A 19840-nucleotide genomic window follows, 5' to 3' on the forward strand; every position below is an offset into this window, starting at 1 on the left:
AGTGGCGCCCTATCCCAAATCAAAACGCAATATCAAAACATGCATACTCCAAGTGACTCCCTATCCCAAATCAAAACGGAAAATCAAAACACACATACTCCAAGTGACTCCCTATCCCAAATCAAAACGGAATATCAAAACATGCATACTCCAAGTGACGCCCTATCCCAAATCAAAACGGAATATCAAAACACGCATACTCCAAGTGACGCCCTATCCCAAATCAAAACGGAATATCAAAACATGCATACTCCAAGTGACGCCCTATCCCAAATCAAAACGGAATATCAAAACACACATACTCCAAGTGACGCCCTATCCCAAATCAAAACGGAAAATCAAAACACACATACTCCAAGTGACTCCCTATCCCAAATCAAAACGGAATATCAAAACACGCATACTCCAAGTGACGCCCTATCCCAAATCAAAACACGCATACTCCAAGTGACTCCCTATCCCAAATCAAAACGGAATATCAAAACACACATACTCCAAGTGACGCCCTATCCCAAATCAAAACGGAATATCAAAACACACATACTCCAAGTGACGCCCTATCCCAAATCAAAACGGAAAATCAAAACACACATACTCCAAGTGACTCCCTATCCCAAATCAAAACGGAATATCAAAACACACATACTCCAAGTGACGCCCTATCCCAAATCAAAACGGAATATCAAAACACGCATACTCCAAGTGACGCCCTATCCCAAATCAAAACGGAATATCAAAACACGCATACTCCAAGTGGCGCCCTATCCCAAATCAAAACCTAATATCAAAACACGCATACTCCAAGTGACGCCCTATCCCAAATCAAAACGGAATATCAAAACATGCATACTCCAAGTGACGCCCTATCCCAAATCAAAACGGAATATCAAAACACACATACTCCAAGTGACGCCCTATCCCAAATCAAAACGGAAAATCAAAACACACATACTCCAAGTGACTCCCTATCCCAAATCAAAACGGAATATCAAAACACGCATACTTAAAGTGGCGCCCTATCCCAAATCAAAACGGAATATCAAAACACGCATACTCCAAGTGACGCCCTATCCCAAATCAAAACGTAATATCAAAACATGCATACTCCAAGTGACGCCCTATCCCAAATCAAAACGGAATATCAAAACACGCATACTCCAAGTGACGCCCTATCCCAAATCAAAACGGAATATCAAAACACGCATACTCCAAGTGGCGCCCTATCCCAAATCAAAACCTAATATCAAAACACGCATACTCCAAGTGATGCCCTATCCCAAATCAAAACGGAATATCAAAACACACATACTCCAAGTGACGCCCTATCCCAAATCAAAACGGAATAACATCACGATATGGATAAGTGGCTAGATAAACCTATCTCTTGGATAGGGCGTATTCACGCAGTAAAGATGAATGTGCTACCCCGTATTCTATTCCTCTTTCAGGCGCTCCCAGTTAAACTATTAAAATCGGATTTAGCACCGTTGCAAAAGGCAGCCGGGGACTTTATATGGCAGAATAGGCGGCACAGGATATCCCGAAACATATTATATAGACACAAACAGAGAGGAGGGTTGGGACTCCCCCACTTTTACTTTTATTATGTAGCAGCGCAATTAGCGCAGGTAGCCATGTGGCACACACCACCGACGGTAAGGAGATGGGTAGACCTGGAGTCCCTTCTCACCGGCCCAGATCTACCACAATATCATATGTGGGTACCCAGAGGAGACAGGCCAACACTGAGAACCGCTTGTCCAGCCATACATAACTCCTTGAGATTATGGGACGCGTCTGCGTCCAAATATAAACTGGCGACATCCCCTTCCCCACTTACTCCACTTCTACGAAACAGAGCCTTTCCCCCGGGAATGACAGCCAGGGAGTTCGCGAACCTGGAAAAGGTGGGAGTGCAGAGAATATGCCACATGTTTGATGGCAAAAACATTGTTACGTTCGAACAATTAAAGCAAGAAACACATCTCACCCCCAGGGACTTTTTTCGATACATGCAAATCAAAGATTTTGTGCGTAGCCCCCACATACAGAGAGCAGGAACCGCCACACTAACATTCTATGAGAAAATGTGCTTAAAAGAATCCACAACATCAGGCCTCATCACGACACTGTACACACACGTTTGTGCAGAAACAGAGGAATGGGGTACATTAACATACACGGAGACATGGGAGAGGGAACTGGGAGAGGTCCTGGAGGGCGTAGAGTGGAGGGAAATATGGGAAGCAAACACTGCAGTGTCCATATGTGTTTCCCTCCAGGAACAATCCTATAAAACTATGTTTCGGTGGTATACCACCCCGGTGAAACTTTTTCATATGCACCAAACACCGACCGACGAATGCTGGAGAGGATGCGGCCTCAGAGGCACGTATCTCCACATGTGGTGGGAATGCCCTAGGGTACAAGAGTACTGGTCGAAAATATTTGACCTTCTTCAACAGATACTACACAGGGCACCCGAGCTTAACCCCTGGACATATTTATTGAATAGAGCACTGGATAACTGGACCATCAGAGAACAAAAATTAATACACAAAGTAACATTAGCAGCACGTAGAACCATGGCACAGGCTTGGTTAAAGGTAGACATGCCCCCTATTCGGAAGGTAATCTCCAACCTGAAAGACGTACACTTAATGGACAAATTGACGGCCACAGTGAGAGGCTCCATGTCCAGGTTTGAAAAAATCTGGGAACCTTGGACTAGTAGCGAACTCTCCCGAGACATAGACTAGCAGGGGACGACGCGGGGAATCTGGACACCCCCACGCAACTCGGGAATGGCGCACTCCCCCCCCCCCCCCCTCCCCCCCCCTCCTCCCCCCCCGTCCTCCCCCCCTCCCCCCCCCCCTCTCTACCCAGATCTCCACTCTTATTACTCATCTTAGTTCTCACTAAGTTACCACAGACAAAATGACCTCTGGCTGGACCAGGACAGCTACACTGGGATTGGTGACCCAACCTCCTACTGAACTTTGAAATTACTTACTTAACAACAGCCTCGTTGGCACAGATAGTTTCTTTAGAGATATATTCTGCTGGTTCGTTACTTTAGTTGTATAAAAATATAAAACGTGTAATGTCTTTGTTGCAATGCGGGCATGATAACAGCGGCCCACAGACATACCTGTAATGCACCAGGAACGATTTCAATATCTGTATCAGCTATACCATGTATAATGTCCGCGAATGTTGCAATGAGACTTTCACACAAAAATAAAGTTTAAAAAAAAAAAAAAAAACGGAATAACAAAACACGCATACTCCAAGTGGCGCCCTATCCCAAATCAAAACACGCATACTCCAAGTGATGCCCTATCCCAAATCACGCATACTCCAAGTGGCGCCCTATCCCAAATCTCTGCCCTTAGAAATGCATCTTCTATGAAAAAAAACAAAAACTACCATGCACTGCCAGTGTGTTTAGGTATAGTAGCTATCTATAGGAGAATATTTTGCCTTTGCATTGCAAGGGGTGGATTCTTCAGAGGTGGGAATCACAGTACAGAATGCCGAACACGTGAAGGATACTATAAAGTCAGTGTTGGTGTATCCTACAAAATGATCGTCAGACTGTGTCGCTATTTTTACTGGTTACCATTGTTTGACCTCACATTGAAATGAAGTAAAATAAAAATAATATTTTGGCCTACAATTTTCAAATATTTTTATGAAACAACTCACTGAATAAGCCCCTTTCCTTACACAAGCTTTGGTGTGTGCGTGTGACAGTGCGCACATAAACATATCATTGGTTTCCATATTTAGAATGCTGTGCCAGCATTTACTCCTCTCATTCTGCACTCGTTACCTTGCTAATTTTCATGTATTCCTTCGCCTTTTCCACGTCCCCGCTCTGCTTGGCTTTCAATGCAGCTACTTTATACTCTCCTTGTCTTGTAAGCAGCAGAGTTCTCGAGTCTACACAAATATAGAGCCAAACATCAGATTTTATTTAGATTATTTTCGGTCATCGACGAGTTTGAGTTATAAAGTAAATATAAAATGTATGTGTTGCATGTGACGTTTACCACTGTGATGGAACAAAGGGGTTACCAAAACATCCATAGCTGAGAAAGTTTATAAATATAATGGAGGAAGCGGATATATTTCTTTGGGTTCCATAGTAAGACCTGACACTGCCCTTAATAAATAACATTACAGCATTCAATCACAGCTACAGAAACTTAGGCTGGCTTTAACGCTCGCTCTATAAATATATTTATATATACAAACACACATGTATAAATTAAATAGTCATACTAAGTAACTTATTACTGGATACGGACGTGCCTACAAATTTAAAGATTTTCTAAGCGAGTAGAATAGTGCATTAAAATACCCCAATTGGTGTAGCAGCTCTTTAACCTGGCCTTAAATGTGCGTCCATGTCAACTAGTCTCATGTCTAAAGATGTAACCCATCATTTCTCTCTCCCGGTCCATCACAGCACATTTCAGATTTCCAACAACCATTAATCCAACTGCCCCTATTGTAATGTAAAGAGCAGAACGCTGTCCGCACTAAACATGCCATTCTGTGATCAGCCAAGATCTGTTATGTTGAAGTCAATTCTTCCTTAAACAATCTGACCCCAAACCCACACAACGGCCACTGTGCGTACTCCCACTTCTTGCCCCATTCTATGTCTGTTCTCCAAATGAATCCTTGAATTCTTTCTGCGAGCCCATAGTTTCACCCTACTGCTACAAATGGAGGATTGTGTTTCACACAATACATATGTACAAGCAGTAACCCCATCATTGATTTATATAACACAATCCAGCAGGCAAAATTATAGTTTGGATCTGAACTATTTCACAGTCAGAGTTGTACAACGTGACTGACTATGTAGGCAATTCATTTCAAAAAGCTTTCCGGGCAGATATACTCTAATTCTAGCAATCACTCTCAGATCACAAATCTCTATGGCCATTTTATAGCCGAGAAATAATTTGAAACCAAATTTACTGAATGATCCCAAGTTTGGCAAAAGGCAATCTCAGCTGCAGGGCCAGTGTGTGGCACTGCCTACATACCTTGAGGGAGTACATTTTAAGGTGTAACAAAGAACTCTAACACACACACACACACACAAAGCACAAACATTTCCAAAACTACATAAAATATAATCCATTCAGAACCAATTAGGTCTCATTATCCTGACAGTTCTGATAAGTCATTGTTACAGTAGGGTTAAACTCGATTCCTTTTTTATGTTAGTTATTGAATTGTCATGACAGCAACAACAACAACAACAAAAAAAGAAAAAGGAATAGATATTTGGAAGTCAATTAATTGAGAATTTCCTGTTTATTAGATTTCTTACCCATGTCAGCTGGGTTAGAAGCCTGACCATCGCTTGTTCCACCTTCAGCCACCATGCCTTCGGTTGGCCCTTGACTTGCACTAATCTCTGTGTTTTCCATAGAGGAAATGCTCAGGTCCACTAACTGTTCTTGCGGAGCGATACTCTCAGGAGGCTCAGCCTGCGAGCTGTCTGCAGTTTTCCCTGTAGACACCAGGGGAGGAATCTCTTCCTCGTTCACAGCCCGGCCCTGTCTCACCGAGGCCAGCATGGACTCAAGAGTCTGCAAATGAAAGAAACACAAATTACTCAGCCCATTTCATCCAGGAAGGCCAGGCTGAAACACTTACAAACAAGTTAAACAAACATGGGATCCACGAGCAGAGGGAAAAGTGATAGCCAAGAACTGCTTTCTCTCTCCTACATCACTTAGTGATATAAAAATAGAAGATCTCCAGCATCGCTGTATTATCAAACCTTCTCACAGACGTCTGAAATCCTCTCTGTCTACGAAAAGGTAATTTGTGTAAGCCTTACAATGCCAAGTCTCTGTAACCCTTACTGGAAGGCTGTTCCAAGTACAGGAGGTCAGAAATCTCTTCTGTAACTACAATCCCTTGAGATGTACACGTGATCGAAACACGCTCTAACTTGGTTATTTACTTTTTATTTTTTTAATATGACAGCACATACAACGCGATTGATACACATTATCAAACAGCTGGTCTGACTCGGGTTATTTGCACAGTTTCTCAATAGGCAAATCCTAAAACAAATACCTATGTTTATATGCTAAATCCCCATAGGACTATAGTGGGTTAAACAAATAACAGTGATCCTTGTCTGGTTAGTGCACGGGGTTTGTTCCAGCAATCCGAAAGGAGATAATCACTTCTCGCAAGGCTGGAGCATTTCTGGGGCTAAATTCTAAATATGGATTCTTTGGTTCCCAAGGTGATTGCTCCAGTTTTCACTTTTCTAATTAAAGGCCATTTTGGGATTTTGTATTATAGTCAATTCTGGGCCAACATGCTGGATGAGTAATCGCTATGGAAACCAACAGATTGGTCCTGTCAGTGGCTACACACTTAAAACGTTTCCCTGATGCGCTTTACACAAAACCCCTGTTGTCTGTTACAAGTGACCGTGTCATCACACCTTTTATATGCACAATAAAGAAGCCGTATAAAACTATAAAAACCTGGTTTAAAATGAGTTAAAGGGACACTGCAAGCATCGCAGCTGTAACGACTTATTGCAGAGGTTATAGTTCCACTGAGCTTTGGGTGCAGTCCCCCCCATATGCTTTCATCAAACCGCAACATGAAAGCACCATGATCACTGCTTTGCGTTTCCCTTTATAAAATGCCACCTAGTCTTTGCTTCTGTTGGGCACAGTATTAATTGGAGTTGGCAGAATGCTATCTCCCACAATGGACAAACTGGGAGGCACTCAGCAAATGGTAGGTATCAAATGCTCTATGCAGGTTATTTTATTAATCAGTAACTGTCACAGAGTGATATATTTCCAACATTAACCACAATAAATAGCTGGAATCTACAGAATATATGGAATTCCATACTAACCTTCAGGCCTCTCTCGTAGCGCCTGGCTTTGGTATTCTCCTTGGCCTGTTTTGCGTTGCTGATAGCAGTCTTGTAGTTAGAGATCCTCTCCTCTAACGTTTGCAGAAGCCCCCCTCCTGTCCCCTGCAACCGGAAACAAACCAGAACAAGTCATAAAAGAGTCCATTTATAAAGGTTTTCTTACACAATTTGTGAAATGGATATAGATCTCAGAATGGACAAGTATCTCCAAGCGTTACGCACAATGCTGAATTGACAGGTACCTCCAATGGTTAGACACTAGAGTTCAGCGGATACCTGGATGTTCGGGTCTGGCCGAACTTTAAAAAAAAGTCCGGGTTAGGGCTCGAACTTGACCCCGAACCCCATGGAAGTCAATTGGGACCCGAACTTTTGGGCACAAAAATGGCTCTAAAAAACTCCTGGAAAGGGCTAGAGCGCTGCAAAAGGAAATTAAAATGGGGGTAAGAGTAGGACAAGTGCCCTGCAAACAAATGAGGATAGGGAAATCACATAAAATACATAAATAAGCAGCCGCTTAGTAGATAACTTCCTAATTCCCACGGTACTAGGGAGCTATCTACCAAAAGGCTGAAAGACCTAAAATCAGCCACATTTACTGATACTAAGTAAAGATTACTTCGTATGCGTAAATTCAGCCCCTACTCGCTATACTGCGAGTAGGGGCGTGTCTAGTAAACAGTGAGCAGCCAGTGGCTGCTCACTGTACAAAAAACAAAACCTATTGCCCCCAACCCTGTGCGACGGGTGGGGGCCCTAAATAAGAATGTGGAGGGGGGGGGGACCTACTGTCCTCCCCCCCGGCCCCCACCCCTGAGCGGCTGGGTGGGGGCCCTAAATAAAAAATGACACCTACCTACCCCCCTCATCCTAAAAATAATGGGGGGGAGGGACAGGTAAGTCTCTACATTTACCTGTTACAGCACTCTGATTGGTTGGCTTGAAATCCACCAGAGTGTTCTGTATCATTTTACACAGCGTGGGAAAGTTCTTTGGAATTTTCAGACGCTGTGTAAAATGACACAGAGCACTCTGATTGGTTACTTAATCCACCAATCAGAGTGTTATAAGTCAAATTACACAGCGTGTGAAAATTCCAAAGAACTTTCCCACGCTGTGTAAAATGATACAGAACACTCTGATTGGTGGATTTCAAGCCAACCAATCATTGTGATGTGACAGGTAAATGTAGAGACTTACCTGTCAGTCTCGTCATTTACCTGTCAGAGCACAAAATGTTCTCAGTGAGCAGTTCAGAGGTTTTACTAGGATGTATTTAAACTAGGAGGGAGGGGGGGGCAAAAGGGTGATAAAACATCAATCCAATTGTCCCCCAAAACAAGGACAGAAGGTGCCTGTAGCAAGTGTGTTAAAAAATGATAAGCTTAGAGTCATGTCTACAAATGCTCGCAGTTTAGGGAATAAGATCCATGAACTTGTGGCAATAATGGCAACTGATAGTGTAGATTTAGTCGCTGTTACTGAGACATGGTATAATGAGAAAAATGAACGGGACATAGGAAGGTATGTAGAAGAGGATAAAGGTCTTGCCAGGGTACTCTTTATATAGAAAAGACAGGGAAGGCAAGAAAGGGGGAGGGGTGGCCCTGTATGTGAAAGATAGCATAAAATCTAGCCTAATAAAAGTTAGTGAGGCGAACATAGAGTCCGTTTGGGTTACGTTAGAATTTGGTAATCACACAGTAACTAGTGTAGGTGTGATTTATAGGCCAAATTGAAGAGTTAGATAATCTACTAGTTGAGGAAATAGCTAAAATGACAATGAAGGGGAAAGTTATCATCATGGGTGACTGCTGATTCCTGATGTGAATTGGAAAACAAAAATAGCTGCTTGTGCCTGGAGCACACATATTCTAAACTCCCTACTGGGATTGTCTCTAAAACAAGTCGTTGAGGAGCCAACTCGTAAAGAGGCCATACTAGATTTAGTGTTAACAAATGGAGATTTGGTATCCGATCCTACTGTAGGTGAACGTTTAGGATCCAGTGATCATCACTCAGTGTGGTTTAATTTAAGAACAGTGACTGAGTCACACCACACAAAAACAAAAGTTTTAGACTTTAGAAAAACAGACGTTTCTAAAATTAAATATGTGTAAAAGAGTCATTATCAGACTGGAGCAATTTAAATGGAGTCAAAGAGAAATGTGATTATTTAAAAGTTGCACTACTGAAGGCAAAAGAAAATTGCATTAGGCTTGTCAGTAAAAGCAAAAAAATCAAGAAACCACGCTGGTACTCCGCAGACGTGGCCAAAATAGTAAAAAACTAAAAGTTAGCATTTAGTAATTATAAAAAAAAAAAACAGAGTGAGGAAGACAGAATGACCTATAAGATTAGGCAGAAAGAGGTTAAGCAAGTTATAAGAACTTCCAAATTACCCACAGAAGAGAAAATAGCACAGGCAGTAAAAAAGGGGGACAAAACCTTTTTTAGATACATAAATGAGAAAAGAAAAGTAAAACAAGGATTAGTTAGATTAAAAACAAAAGGAGGAAGGTATGTAGAAGAGGATAAAGGTCTTGCCTCAATGAATATATATATATATATATATTTTTTGTATTCTTTATTTTTGTTTGTGCGAGCTTTACATCTTGCTTGGGTAGCCACAACAGCTAGGACACGCGCATTTGTAACATGTATAACATCTGTATGGCTTTTATAATTACTGCACATTTTTTAAGTGGTGATGGTCAAACATAAAGTAAAACATCAGTTTGTAAACTTATGAGGCCACAACAGCTTGGACAAGCGTATTTGTAATATGTATAACGTCAGTATGGCATTTGTAATTACTGCACATTGTTTAAATGATACTAGTCAGACAAAGAAAAACATTAGCTTGTAAACTTTGATATAGGTTCAGCATAACTCACGAGCTAGGCTGATTATGCGAATAGTATATATGAGACTAGTCGATTGCATCTTGTGCTAAGTAGATTAGATTAAAGGTTATGTATAGCGATTAAGCCACTGAGGCCCGGCACCCACTGTCAAGGCTGCATTTTAAGTTAGGCGTATATATGTAACCCAGGCTAATAGTATACACTGTTATTGCGATCAAGGTATAGTGGCTAGGCATGGTAACCGACTCTAAACAGGGACATTGCATATTATGGCTTATTTACTAAAGTGTGTGGCCACGTCTCCTGGGCTCTCTAGCTTATAATTATGCTGCTTAGGTCTAAGGTGGAGCAGATTTAACATTACTTCTACCTAGTAATAAACAAAAGTAACCACAACATGAAAAAAATAAAATATAAGAAAAGTGAAAAAAATAAAAAAAAGTCGGTCAGGGATAAAGGAGTAGCAAGTTTAGCAGGTTTTAGTGGAGCATGTGAGCTCAACAAGCTGCTCCAGAGGGTTAGAGAGTCCGGTTCAATGAATATTTTTGTTCGTTATTTACAGATGAAAATGAAGGAAAGGGACCTCAGTTAAGAAAAAGGATAAATTAGTCATTTATTACACGTGAGTTTACAGAGGAAGAGGTTCTATTTCAACTTTCAAAAGTAAAGACAAATAAGTCAATGGGACCTGGAATACACCCAAAGCTATTAAAAGAGCTTAGTGGTGTACTAGCAAAACCATTAACAGATTTATTTAACCAATCATTGTTAACAGGAGTAGTCCCAGAAGATTGGAAGTTAGCGAATGTTGTGCCCATTCACAAGAAAGGTAATAAGGAGGAGTCGGGCAACTATAGGCCAGTGAGCCTTACTTCAGTAGTGGGGAAAGTAATGGAAACCATGTTAGAGGATAGGATTGTTGAACATCTAAAAACACATGGATTTCAAGATTAGAGACAACATGGGTTTACTTCAGGGAGATCATGCCAAACTAATCTTGTTGATTTTTTTGATTCGGTAACTAAAGTTATAGATAAGGGTGGTGCAGTAGACATTGCTTACCTAGATTTCAGTAAGGCTTTTGACACTGTTGCAATAAAAGGCTGATCAATAAACTGCAATCTTTAAGTTTGGATTCCAATACTGTTGAATGGGTAAGGCAGTGGCTGAGTGACAGGCAACAGAGGGTTGTAGTCAATGGAGTATATTCAAAGCTTGGGCTTGTCACCAGTGGGGTACCTTAGGGATCTGTACTTGGACCCATTCTCTTTAATATTTTTATTAGTTATATTGCAGAAGGTCTTGATGGTAAGGTATGTCTTTTTGCTGATGATACGAAGATATGTAACATGGTTGATGTTCCAGGAGGGATAAGCCAAATGGCTAATGATTTAGGTAAACTAGAAAAATGGTCAGAGTTGTGGCAACTGACATTTAATGTGGATAAGTGCAAGATAATGCATCTTGGATGTAAAAACCCAAGGGCAGAGTACAGAATATTTGATAGAGTCCTAATCTCAACATCTGAGGAAAGGTATTTAGGGGTGATTATTTCTGATGACTTAAAGGTAGGCAGACAATGTAATAGAGCAGCAGGAAATGCTAGCAGAATGCTTGGTTGTATAGGGAGAGGTATTAGCAGTAGAAAAAGGGAAGTGCTCATGCCATTGTACAGAACACTGGTGAGACCTCACTTGGAGTATTGTACGCAGTACTGAAGACCGTATCTTCAGAAGGATATTGATACCTTAGAGAGAGTTCAGAGAAGGGCTACTAAACTGGTTCATGGGTTGCAGGATAAAACTTCCCAGGAAAGGTTAAAAGATCTTAACATGTTGTAATGATATTGATGTTACAAAGTGTTGGAGTCCAGTAGCCAGATCAGCAATGTTTTCTGCCAGAGGTAGCCACTCGTTACCCAGGTGGTTGAGCCCCTGAGCCTTGAGTGGCCTTCTGGTCTTAAGCAGAGATGGGAGACTGGAACAGAGAGATGATAATCGTAGTGAGGCAAGCCGAGGTCAGTGGGAAGGAGAAGCAGCAAAGTCAAAACGGTCCAAAATCAGCAACAGGTAGGAGAAACAGGAACAAGCTTGATTAGAGAGTACAGGAACCACAATAATCTGGCAAAGGTACAGAGACAGGAAGTGGCTTTTATAGGCCAAGAACCAGACACATGACCAGACACAGCTGAAGAGGCTTGTCACTGATACCAATGCTTATAGAGTCAAGGTTACCAGATCTCAGGTACATTTGCAAAAGGCAGGCTGGTGTAGTGGTAAGGAAGAGGTTTAGCAGCATGTAAACCAGGGTTCGAAACCCAGCAGAGTCAGTTACTCACATTACTCCCACCTCTACAGGCGCAGCCTCTGGATGCCCTATTTCCTGGTTTAGCAGGGTACTGTGCATGGAAAGACTGAAGAATATCAGGAGCATGAATATTGTCCACTGGTTCCCATGATCTATCCTCTTCACCATAGCCTTTCCAAAGAACCAAATATTGAAGCTTGTTGCGGAATATCCTGGAGTCAAGAATTATTTCCACCTCGTATTCATCTTCACCATCCACGAGGACTGGTGGTGGGGCAGGCAGGGCTCGACCAGGGAAAGTATTTTTATGAAAAGGTTTAAGCAGTGCAACGTGAAACACCGGATGTATTTTCATGGAATCTGGAAGTTGCAGACGGAAGGTGACAGCATTGATCTGAGCGATGATCTCAAAAGGTCCCATGAACTTTTGACCCAATTTATGAGAAGGAATCCTAAGCTTAAGATTCTTTGTTGACAGCCAAACCTTGTCACCAACATGATAAACTGGGGCTTCCTTTCTATGCCTATCAGCAGCTCTTTTGTAACATTCCTGAGCCTCCGAAAGAGTCTTCTTCAACAGTTCTTGGGAATCTCGTAAGGCGGTTAGCCGGTCAGTGACTGCAGGAATGGAAGTAGTAATTGGGAGACTCACTAGAAAGGTTGGATGGTAACCATAATTAGCAAAAAATAGGCTCAGAGAAGTGGAGCAGTGTTGGGCATTGTTATAGGCAAATTCCGCCGTGGGTAGAAAATCCAGCCAGTCATCCTGCAGGTAACTAATATAGCACAGCAAATATTGTTCTAACGTCTGGTTGATTCGCTCAGTCTGTCCATTACTTTGTGGATGAAAAGCTGATGACAGATTTACATTAATACCTAGAATAGAACAAAAATATTTCCAAAAATGAGATGTAAACTGCACTCCCCTGTCAGAAATTACTTCATCAGGCACTCCATGCAAGCGAAATATTTCCCGAATAACTAGGTCAGCAGTCTGTTTAGCTGAAGGGAGACCACGAGCTGGTATGAAATGACTCATCTTAGTTAACCGGTCCACAACAACAAGAATGGTAGTGTGTTCCTTAGAGGGGGGTAGTTCCACAATAAAGTCCATGGATTTAGATCCCCAGGGACGATGAGGAATAGGAAGAGGCTGAAGCATGCCAACAGGGGATGAGCGAGGAGTCTTATGTCTGGCACATACATCACAAGAGGACACATACTTCTTAACATCCTCATAATATTTAGGCCACCAAAAGGATCGGGTAAGTAGTTCTTGTGTCTTTCGGATTCCTGGATGACCTGCTGGTTTTGAGTCATGGTAGAGACGTAAAACGTCCAGTCGCACTGATTCTGGAACAAACAGACGTTGTTGAAAAATCCAAAACCCATTAAGCATGGTCATATGAAGATCACGAGGAGGATCACGAAAAACTGGATCATCAGCGTAGCCCTTTTTAATGCGAGACATTAGATCAGAAGGAAAGGTAACTCCTAAAAATCTACTCTCAGGCAAGATGGTGGCTTTGGTTACTGTAGTATGGAGGGGGTTAGCTATCCTAGATCTGCCTTGCCATTTCTGGAACCAGGGCGGTATGAAATCAAAAAATTAAACCTTGAGAAAAATAGGGACCAGCGTGCTTGTCTGGCTGACAGTCTCTTAGCTGATTGAATACATTCCAGATTTTTGTGATCTGTGAGGACAGTAATTGGATGGGTGGCTCCCTCCAAGAGATGTCTCCATTCGGCAAAGGCAGCTTTTATAGCCAAAAGTTCTTTATTCCCTATGTCATAATTTCTTTCTGCTGGTAACATCTGGCGGGAATAGAAGGCACATGGATGTAACAACATCTTAGGTCCAGTCCTTTGAGACAGTATAGCCCCAACAGCTGAATCAGAAGCATCTACCTCTACAGTAAATGGCAATTCTGGCTGAGGATGTACCAGGATAGGGGCAGATGTAAACAGAGTCTTTAATCTGGAAAATGCAGTGTCAGCCTTATTGGACCACTGAAAAGGAGTCCCTTTACGTGTAAGTTCAGTAATCGGTGTAATAACGGCAGAGAAATTCTTAATGAAACGCCTGTAAAAATTGGCAAACCCCACAAATCTCTGAATATCTTTTTCATTCTTGGGGATGGGCCAGTCCAGCACAGCTTTAATTTTACTTGCGTCCATACTTAAACCTTTAGGAGTTATTACATATCCCAGGAATTGAATTTCTGTTTGTTCAAACTCACATTTTTCCAGTTTAATGTATAGGTGGTGGGTACGAAGGCGCTCAAGAACAATGCAGACCTGTTTTCTGTGATTTTCAAGATTATCAGAAAATATCAGGATATCATCCAAATATGCCACAACAAACTGATCCAGGAGATCCCGTAGTACATCATTGATTAGATGCTGAAAAGTTGCAGGGGCATTACAAAGCCCAAATGGCATTACTAGATATTCGTAATGTCCGTACCTGGTTCTGAAAGCTGTTTGCCATTCATCATTTGGTCTTATGCGAACCAGATTATATGCCCCCCGTAGATCAAGCTTCGTAAATATTTTAGCTGAACGAAGTCTCTCCAGAAGTTCAGGAATGAGAGGCAAGGAATAGCGTTTTTTAACAGTGATTTTATTAATGTCCCTGTAATCGACACATGGCCGTAGACTGCCATCTTTCTTTTCTACAAAGAATATAGGAGCTCCTGCTGGAGAAGTAGATGGTCGAATAAAGCCTTTGGCAAGATTTTCTTGTATGTATTCACGAAGTGCTTTCAATTGAGGCTCAGAAAGGGAGTATATACGGCCAAATGGGATAGCAGCTCCAGGTAGCAGCTCTATGGGGCAATCATAAGGCCTGTGAGGTGGAAGCTGATCAGCATTCTTCTTATCACAGACATCTGCAAAATCCCGATATTGTAGAGGAAGCTTAGTTAAGTTTGTATCAACCATTTCATTAATTGTTGTGGCAACAGGTGTTGCCTTAGAGGGTTGACAATTCATTAAGCAGTGTTCTGAAGGAAAGGACAAAGATCTAGTCTTCCAAACAATCTGTGGGTTATGCAGAGCAAGCCAGGGTATACCCAAAATCACTGGAAACTGTGTTGAGGAAATTAGGTGGAAAGATATAGACTCATGGTGATTCACTTCCAGAATCAATTTTAAGGGCACAGTCTCATGTGTAACCGGGCCTGACGTAAGTGGAGAACCGTCTACTGTTTCCATTAACACAGGTGAAGATTTAGGGATAGACTGAATTTTATTTCCTGCTGCAAATTTAATATCCATAAAGTTTCCGCCTGCTCCAGAATCTATCATAGCTGTAGTTGAAATTTTATTATCACCATATTGCAAAGTGATAGGCACCACCAAATGAGGATGTGGAGTCATCATACCCTCTTCACCCTGAGCCAGAGAAAACAAGGGTTGTGTGACAGAATCCAGTTGGTCTGAAATCTGGGATTGGTGTTGAATCTGTGCACCCTCAGCAGTTATAGCTATTGTTCTTTTAGACTTGCTAGGGCAATTGATGGCATAATGCCCTGCACTACCACAATACAGGCATAAATTGTGAGTGCGTTGCCACTGTTTTTCTTCATTGGATAATGACCCTCTTATTAGATCTACCTGCATAGCCTCAGGTTCAGAGTCTGTAGGTGTTTGTGGGGTCGGAGTAGAAATTCTTGAATAGAAAGTAGGAGTAGCACTTGGTTTAAAAGAGCCCTGTCTTTCCAATCTTCTTTCTGAAAGTCTCCGATCAATACGGATAGCCAACCGCACAAATGCATCAAACTCAACAGGAAGATCAACACGAGCTAGCTCATCTTTTATAGCTTCTGAGAGACCCCTTCTGAAGTGGAACCTCTGAGCTGATTGGTTCCAAGTAGTATCAGCAACCCACTGTCTGAATTCAGCAGCATATTCAGCCACAGAGCGCCTCCCTTGATGTAAATGAAGGAGAGTGGCTTCTGCTGTAGCACAGCGATTGGGGTCATCAAAAACTAGGCACATGGCCTCAAGAAAGTCTTTTAAATTTCCCAAGACTGGACTGTCCTGTTCCAGAAAAGGGGAGCCCCAAGCCAGGGCTTCATCTTTGAATAGGGAGAAAAGAAATCCCACCTTCTCTCTTTCAGATGGGAAACGGTTAGGTAACATCATGTAATGCAAACGGCATTGATTTAGGAAACCCCTAAATTTTTTGCGGTCTCCTCCAAATTTTTCTGGTAGAGGCAAGCTGGCATCTTGTGCAGGTGTAACAGTAGTAGCAGCAGCAGCCGCAACATCATGTGCCCTGTAGCTGGTAAGCTCACTATGCATTGATCGAACTTCATTTTGCAGTTCAGCTACCTGATCTTGCAGCACTTGAATGGTCTGTGCCTGGGTCTGCATAGTTCTTGCATTATAAGCAACCTGCTGGGCCAATGCAGAATCTGATCCGACGGTCTCCATGAATGGGCCAGATTATTCTGTAATGATATTGATGTTACAAAGTGTTGGAGTCCAGTAGCCAGATCAGCAATGTTTTCTGCCAGAGGTAGCCACTCGTTACCCAGGTGGTTGAGCCCCTGAGCCTTGAGTGGCCTTCTGGTCTTAAGCAGAGATGGGAGACTGGAACAGAGAGATGATAATCGTAGTGAGGCAAGCCGAGGTCAGTGGGAAGGAGAAGCAGCAAAGTCAAAACGGTCCAAAATCAGCAACAGGTAGGAGAAACAGGAACAAGCTTGATTAGAGAGTACAGGAACCACAATAATCTGGCAAAGGTACAGAGACAGGAAGTGGCTTTTATAGGCCAAGAACCAGACACATGACCAGACACAGCTGAAGAGACTTGTCACTGATACCAATGCTTATAGAGTCAAGGTTACCAGATCTCAGGAACATTTGCAAAAGGCAGGCTGGTTTAGTGGTAAGGAAGAGGTTTAGCAGCATGTAAACCAGGGTTCGAAACCCAGCAGTCAGTTCCTCACACATGTATAGCTTGGAGGAAAGACGAGACAGAGGGGATATGATAGAAACATTTAAATACATAAAGGGAATCAACACAGTAAAGGAGGAGACTATATATAAAAGAAGAAAAACTACCACAACAAGAGGACATAGTCTTAAATTAGAGGGACAAAGGTTTAAAAATAATATCTGGAAGTATTACTTTACTGAGAGGGTAGTGGATGCATGGAATAGCGGTTAACACAGTAAAGGAGGTTAACACAGTAAAGGAGTTTAAGCATGCGTGGGATAGGCATAGGGCTATCCTAACTATAAGATAAGGACTAATGAAAGTATTTAGAAAATTGGGCAGACTAGATGGGGCGAATGGTTCTTATCTGCCGTCACATTCTATGTTTCTGATTGGATGGCTTAAACCCACCAATCAGAGTGCTCTGAGCCTAATTGCAGGGTGGAGCAAGGTTTTATAAGCCTTCCCCCGCCCTGCAGAGCTCAGTCTGCGCGGAGCCCTCCATGGGTGAATTTTTTTATTTATTTTTTGCATCTGTTATTATGGATTTTTATTTGGCCTTTTTTGGGTCTGAAAAAATAAGATTTTAGAAGAAAGAAGACATCAAATGGTAAGACTTTTTTTTTTCTTTATAAACAGGTTTTTAGATAAGGGTCCCTCCTCATTTTTTTAGGATGAGGGGGGTGGGCAGAGGTAATTTTTTTGGGGGGGAGGGAGGTGACTAGGGGTTTGGGGACCCCTAGTCACCTGGGGGGGGGGGGATTTTCATTTAGGTCCCCCACCCGCACAGGGGTGGGGGCCGAGGGGGGGGAGGGAGGACAGTAGGTCGTCCATCCCCCCCTTATTGTTATTTAGTGCCCCCACCCGCCGCGCAGGGGTGGGGGCCGGGGGGAGGACAGTAGGTCCCCCCCCCCCTTATTGTTATTTAGGGCCCCTACCCATAGCGCAGGGGTGGGGGCTGGAGACACAGTAGGTCCCCCCCTTATTTTTATTTAGGGCTCCCACCCACCGCTCAGGGGTGGAGGCCGGGGGAAATAGGTCCCCCTCCTTTTTGGTATTTAGGGCCCCCACCCACCGCTCTGGGGTGGGAGCAATAGGTAGTTAGAAATAGTCGTTTAAAAGCCCCCACTCGTGCATCACGGGTGGGGGCTCAGGAGGGGGGAATTTATTTGTTTTTCAACAGTGAGCAGCCACAGGCTGCTCACTGTTTAATAGACATGCCCCTACTAGCTGGGTCACATGCTGCACTGGCCAATCACAGCCATGCCATTAGTGGTAATGGCTGTGATGGCTTCTAAGGGCACACGAGTCAAACGCTTGTTGATTGGCTGCCCTGCAGCCTTTCAAAAAGCGTCATTAAATCGCCGAACACCGAACTCCAACCCGAACATACAGTGATATGTCCGTGTTCGGGTCCGGGGTCCAAAAAACGTAATGTTAGGTACGAACCCGAACTTTTTAGTTCGGGTTCGCTCAACTCTATTAGACACAAGTCTAATATTTTTGTAAAATGTTATCATGAAATGGAGAGCCTAATCCTTCAACGAAGGGAAATGCCAAAGCCAAATTTTAACATTACAACTCCCCCTCACCAGCTAACCACTGCAGCACTTCAGCTCCTCCTGGCAATTGGCAGTGCCATCTACCCTGAGATGCCCTCTGATAGTAATTTACCATGAATCCCTTGCACACACTGATATAAGCCGTCTGCTGGGAATCATGGAGGAGTTTTTAATTCTGTACAAAATGCCACAAACTCTCGCATTTCATAAATATTGAAAACAAATTTAAAAAATAAACCACAAATAAGGAAGTAAATATATATCCATCTTTTACATTTACTCTTTTACTATTTTTTCTCTCTTCCTAGTGAGATAACTTTTCAGCACTTAACACAAATTCTAATTCCTCCTGTTCTTCCAATATTTATGGTATTTTACTCCAAATCTCACTGCACACAGCCTTCCGCAGGGTTCTTACTGAAGCAGTACAATTGCTAAACTTGTTTTTACGATTTTCCACCTGGGTGTATGTTAGGCAGTTCAGTAAGGTCCCTGTCGCTGGAGGGACACAGATCAGGTCTCGAAATGGGCTGCTTCGAGTTATGTACTTTTCCACTGCGTATTTTTTCCTATTTAATTTCCTTGTCAACAGTCCGCAGTCTGGGTAATTTGACACCTGAATGTTGCCAAGGCACATCTCTAAATACATATATATCCCCAAAGGGGTTTAATCTATAGACAGATTAGGCAAGACACTGCAGGAAGGATATGAAATATCGATACACAGAAGGATGGAATCTGCACTTTCAATTTTCAATTCAAGAGGAAGACGTATAACTGAATGTAAGAATACTGTACAAGTACAAGCATGCATCCCGTCCTCACACCATCACACTGTTCCTACTAAGTTAAACAGAAGCCGGTTAAAAAGCAGGAATGGTGCGGGTATGCCAGTCCTTTAACAGATTCAGTACCCCCTCTCTACCACAAACGGCACACATGACCACAAACGTTAACAAAAGAAATAAAGAATAAATAAAACTCTGTATAGCTTACGGCACTGTGAGTAACAAAGTACGAGTACTGGGAGTGGTGCCCAATATCTTTATTAAGGTAAGAATCGGTCATATCATTTGTCCTGATTCTCACCCAGCAGTTGTATAAACCACCAAATGTTGGCATTTAAACTACAATATAATATTTGGCATTTAAAAACAAAGTTAAAAGTCAAAGTACAAAGTGAAAAGTCAAAGTACCTTGTTAAGTGGATGCATGA

At 42.4% G+C, this 19840-nt stretch overlaps 1 protein-coding gene across 7 annotated transcripts in view; it reads right to left on the reverse strand.

Moving 5' to 3' along the window:
- The window catches only part of CC2D1B (coiled-coil and C2 domain containing 1B), a 52693-nt gene that overhangs the window by 18942 nt on the left and 13911 nt on the right, over positions 1-19840 (reverse strand). For all 7 annotated transcript variants that reach the window (XM_063427829.1, XM_063427836.1, XM_063427834.1 and 4 more), the window contains 3 exons: positions 6920-7042; positions 5354-5615; positions 3836-3945 (listed from right to left, as the gene is read on the reverse strand). In XM_063427829.1, the coding sequence (XP_063283899.1) occupies positions 3836-3945; positions 5354-5615; positions 6920-7042 (495 nt within the window). The remainder of the gene's footprint in view (positions 1-3835; positions 3946-5353; positions 5616-6919; positions 7043-19840) is intronic.

Source organism: Pelobates fuscus, chromosome 7 (assembly GCF_036172605.1).
Source record: "Pelobates fuscus isolate aPelFus1 chromosome 7, aPelFus1.pri, whole genome shotgun sequence".
Taxonomy (NCBI): domain Eukaryota; kingdom Metazoa; phylum Chordata; class Amphibia; order Anura; family Pelobatidae; genus Pelobates; species Pelobates fuscus.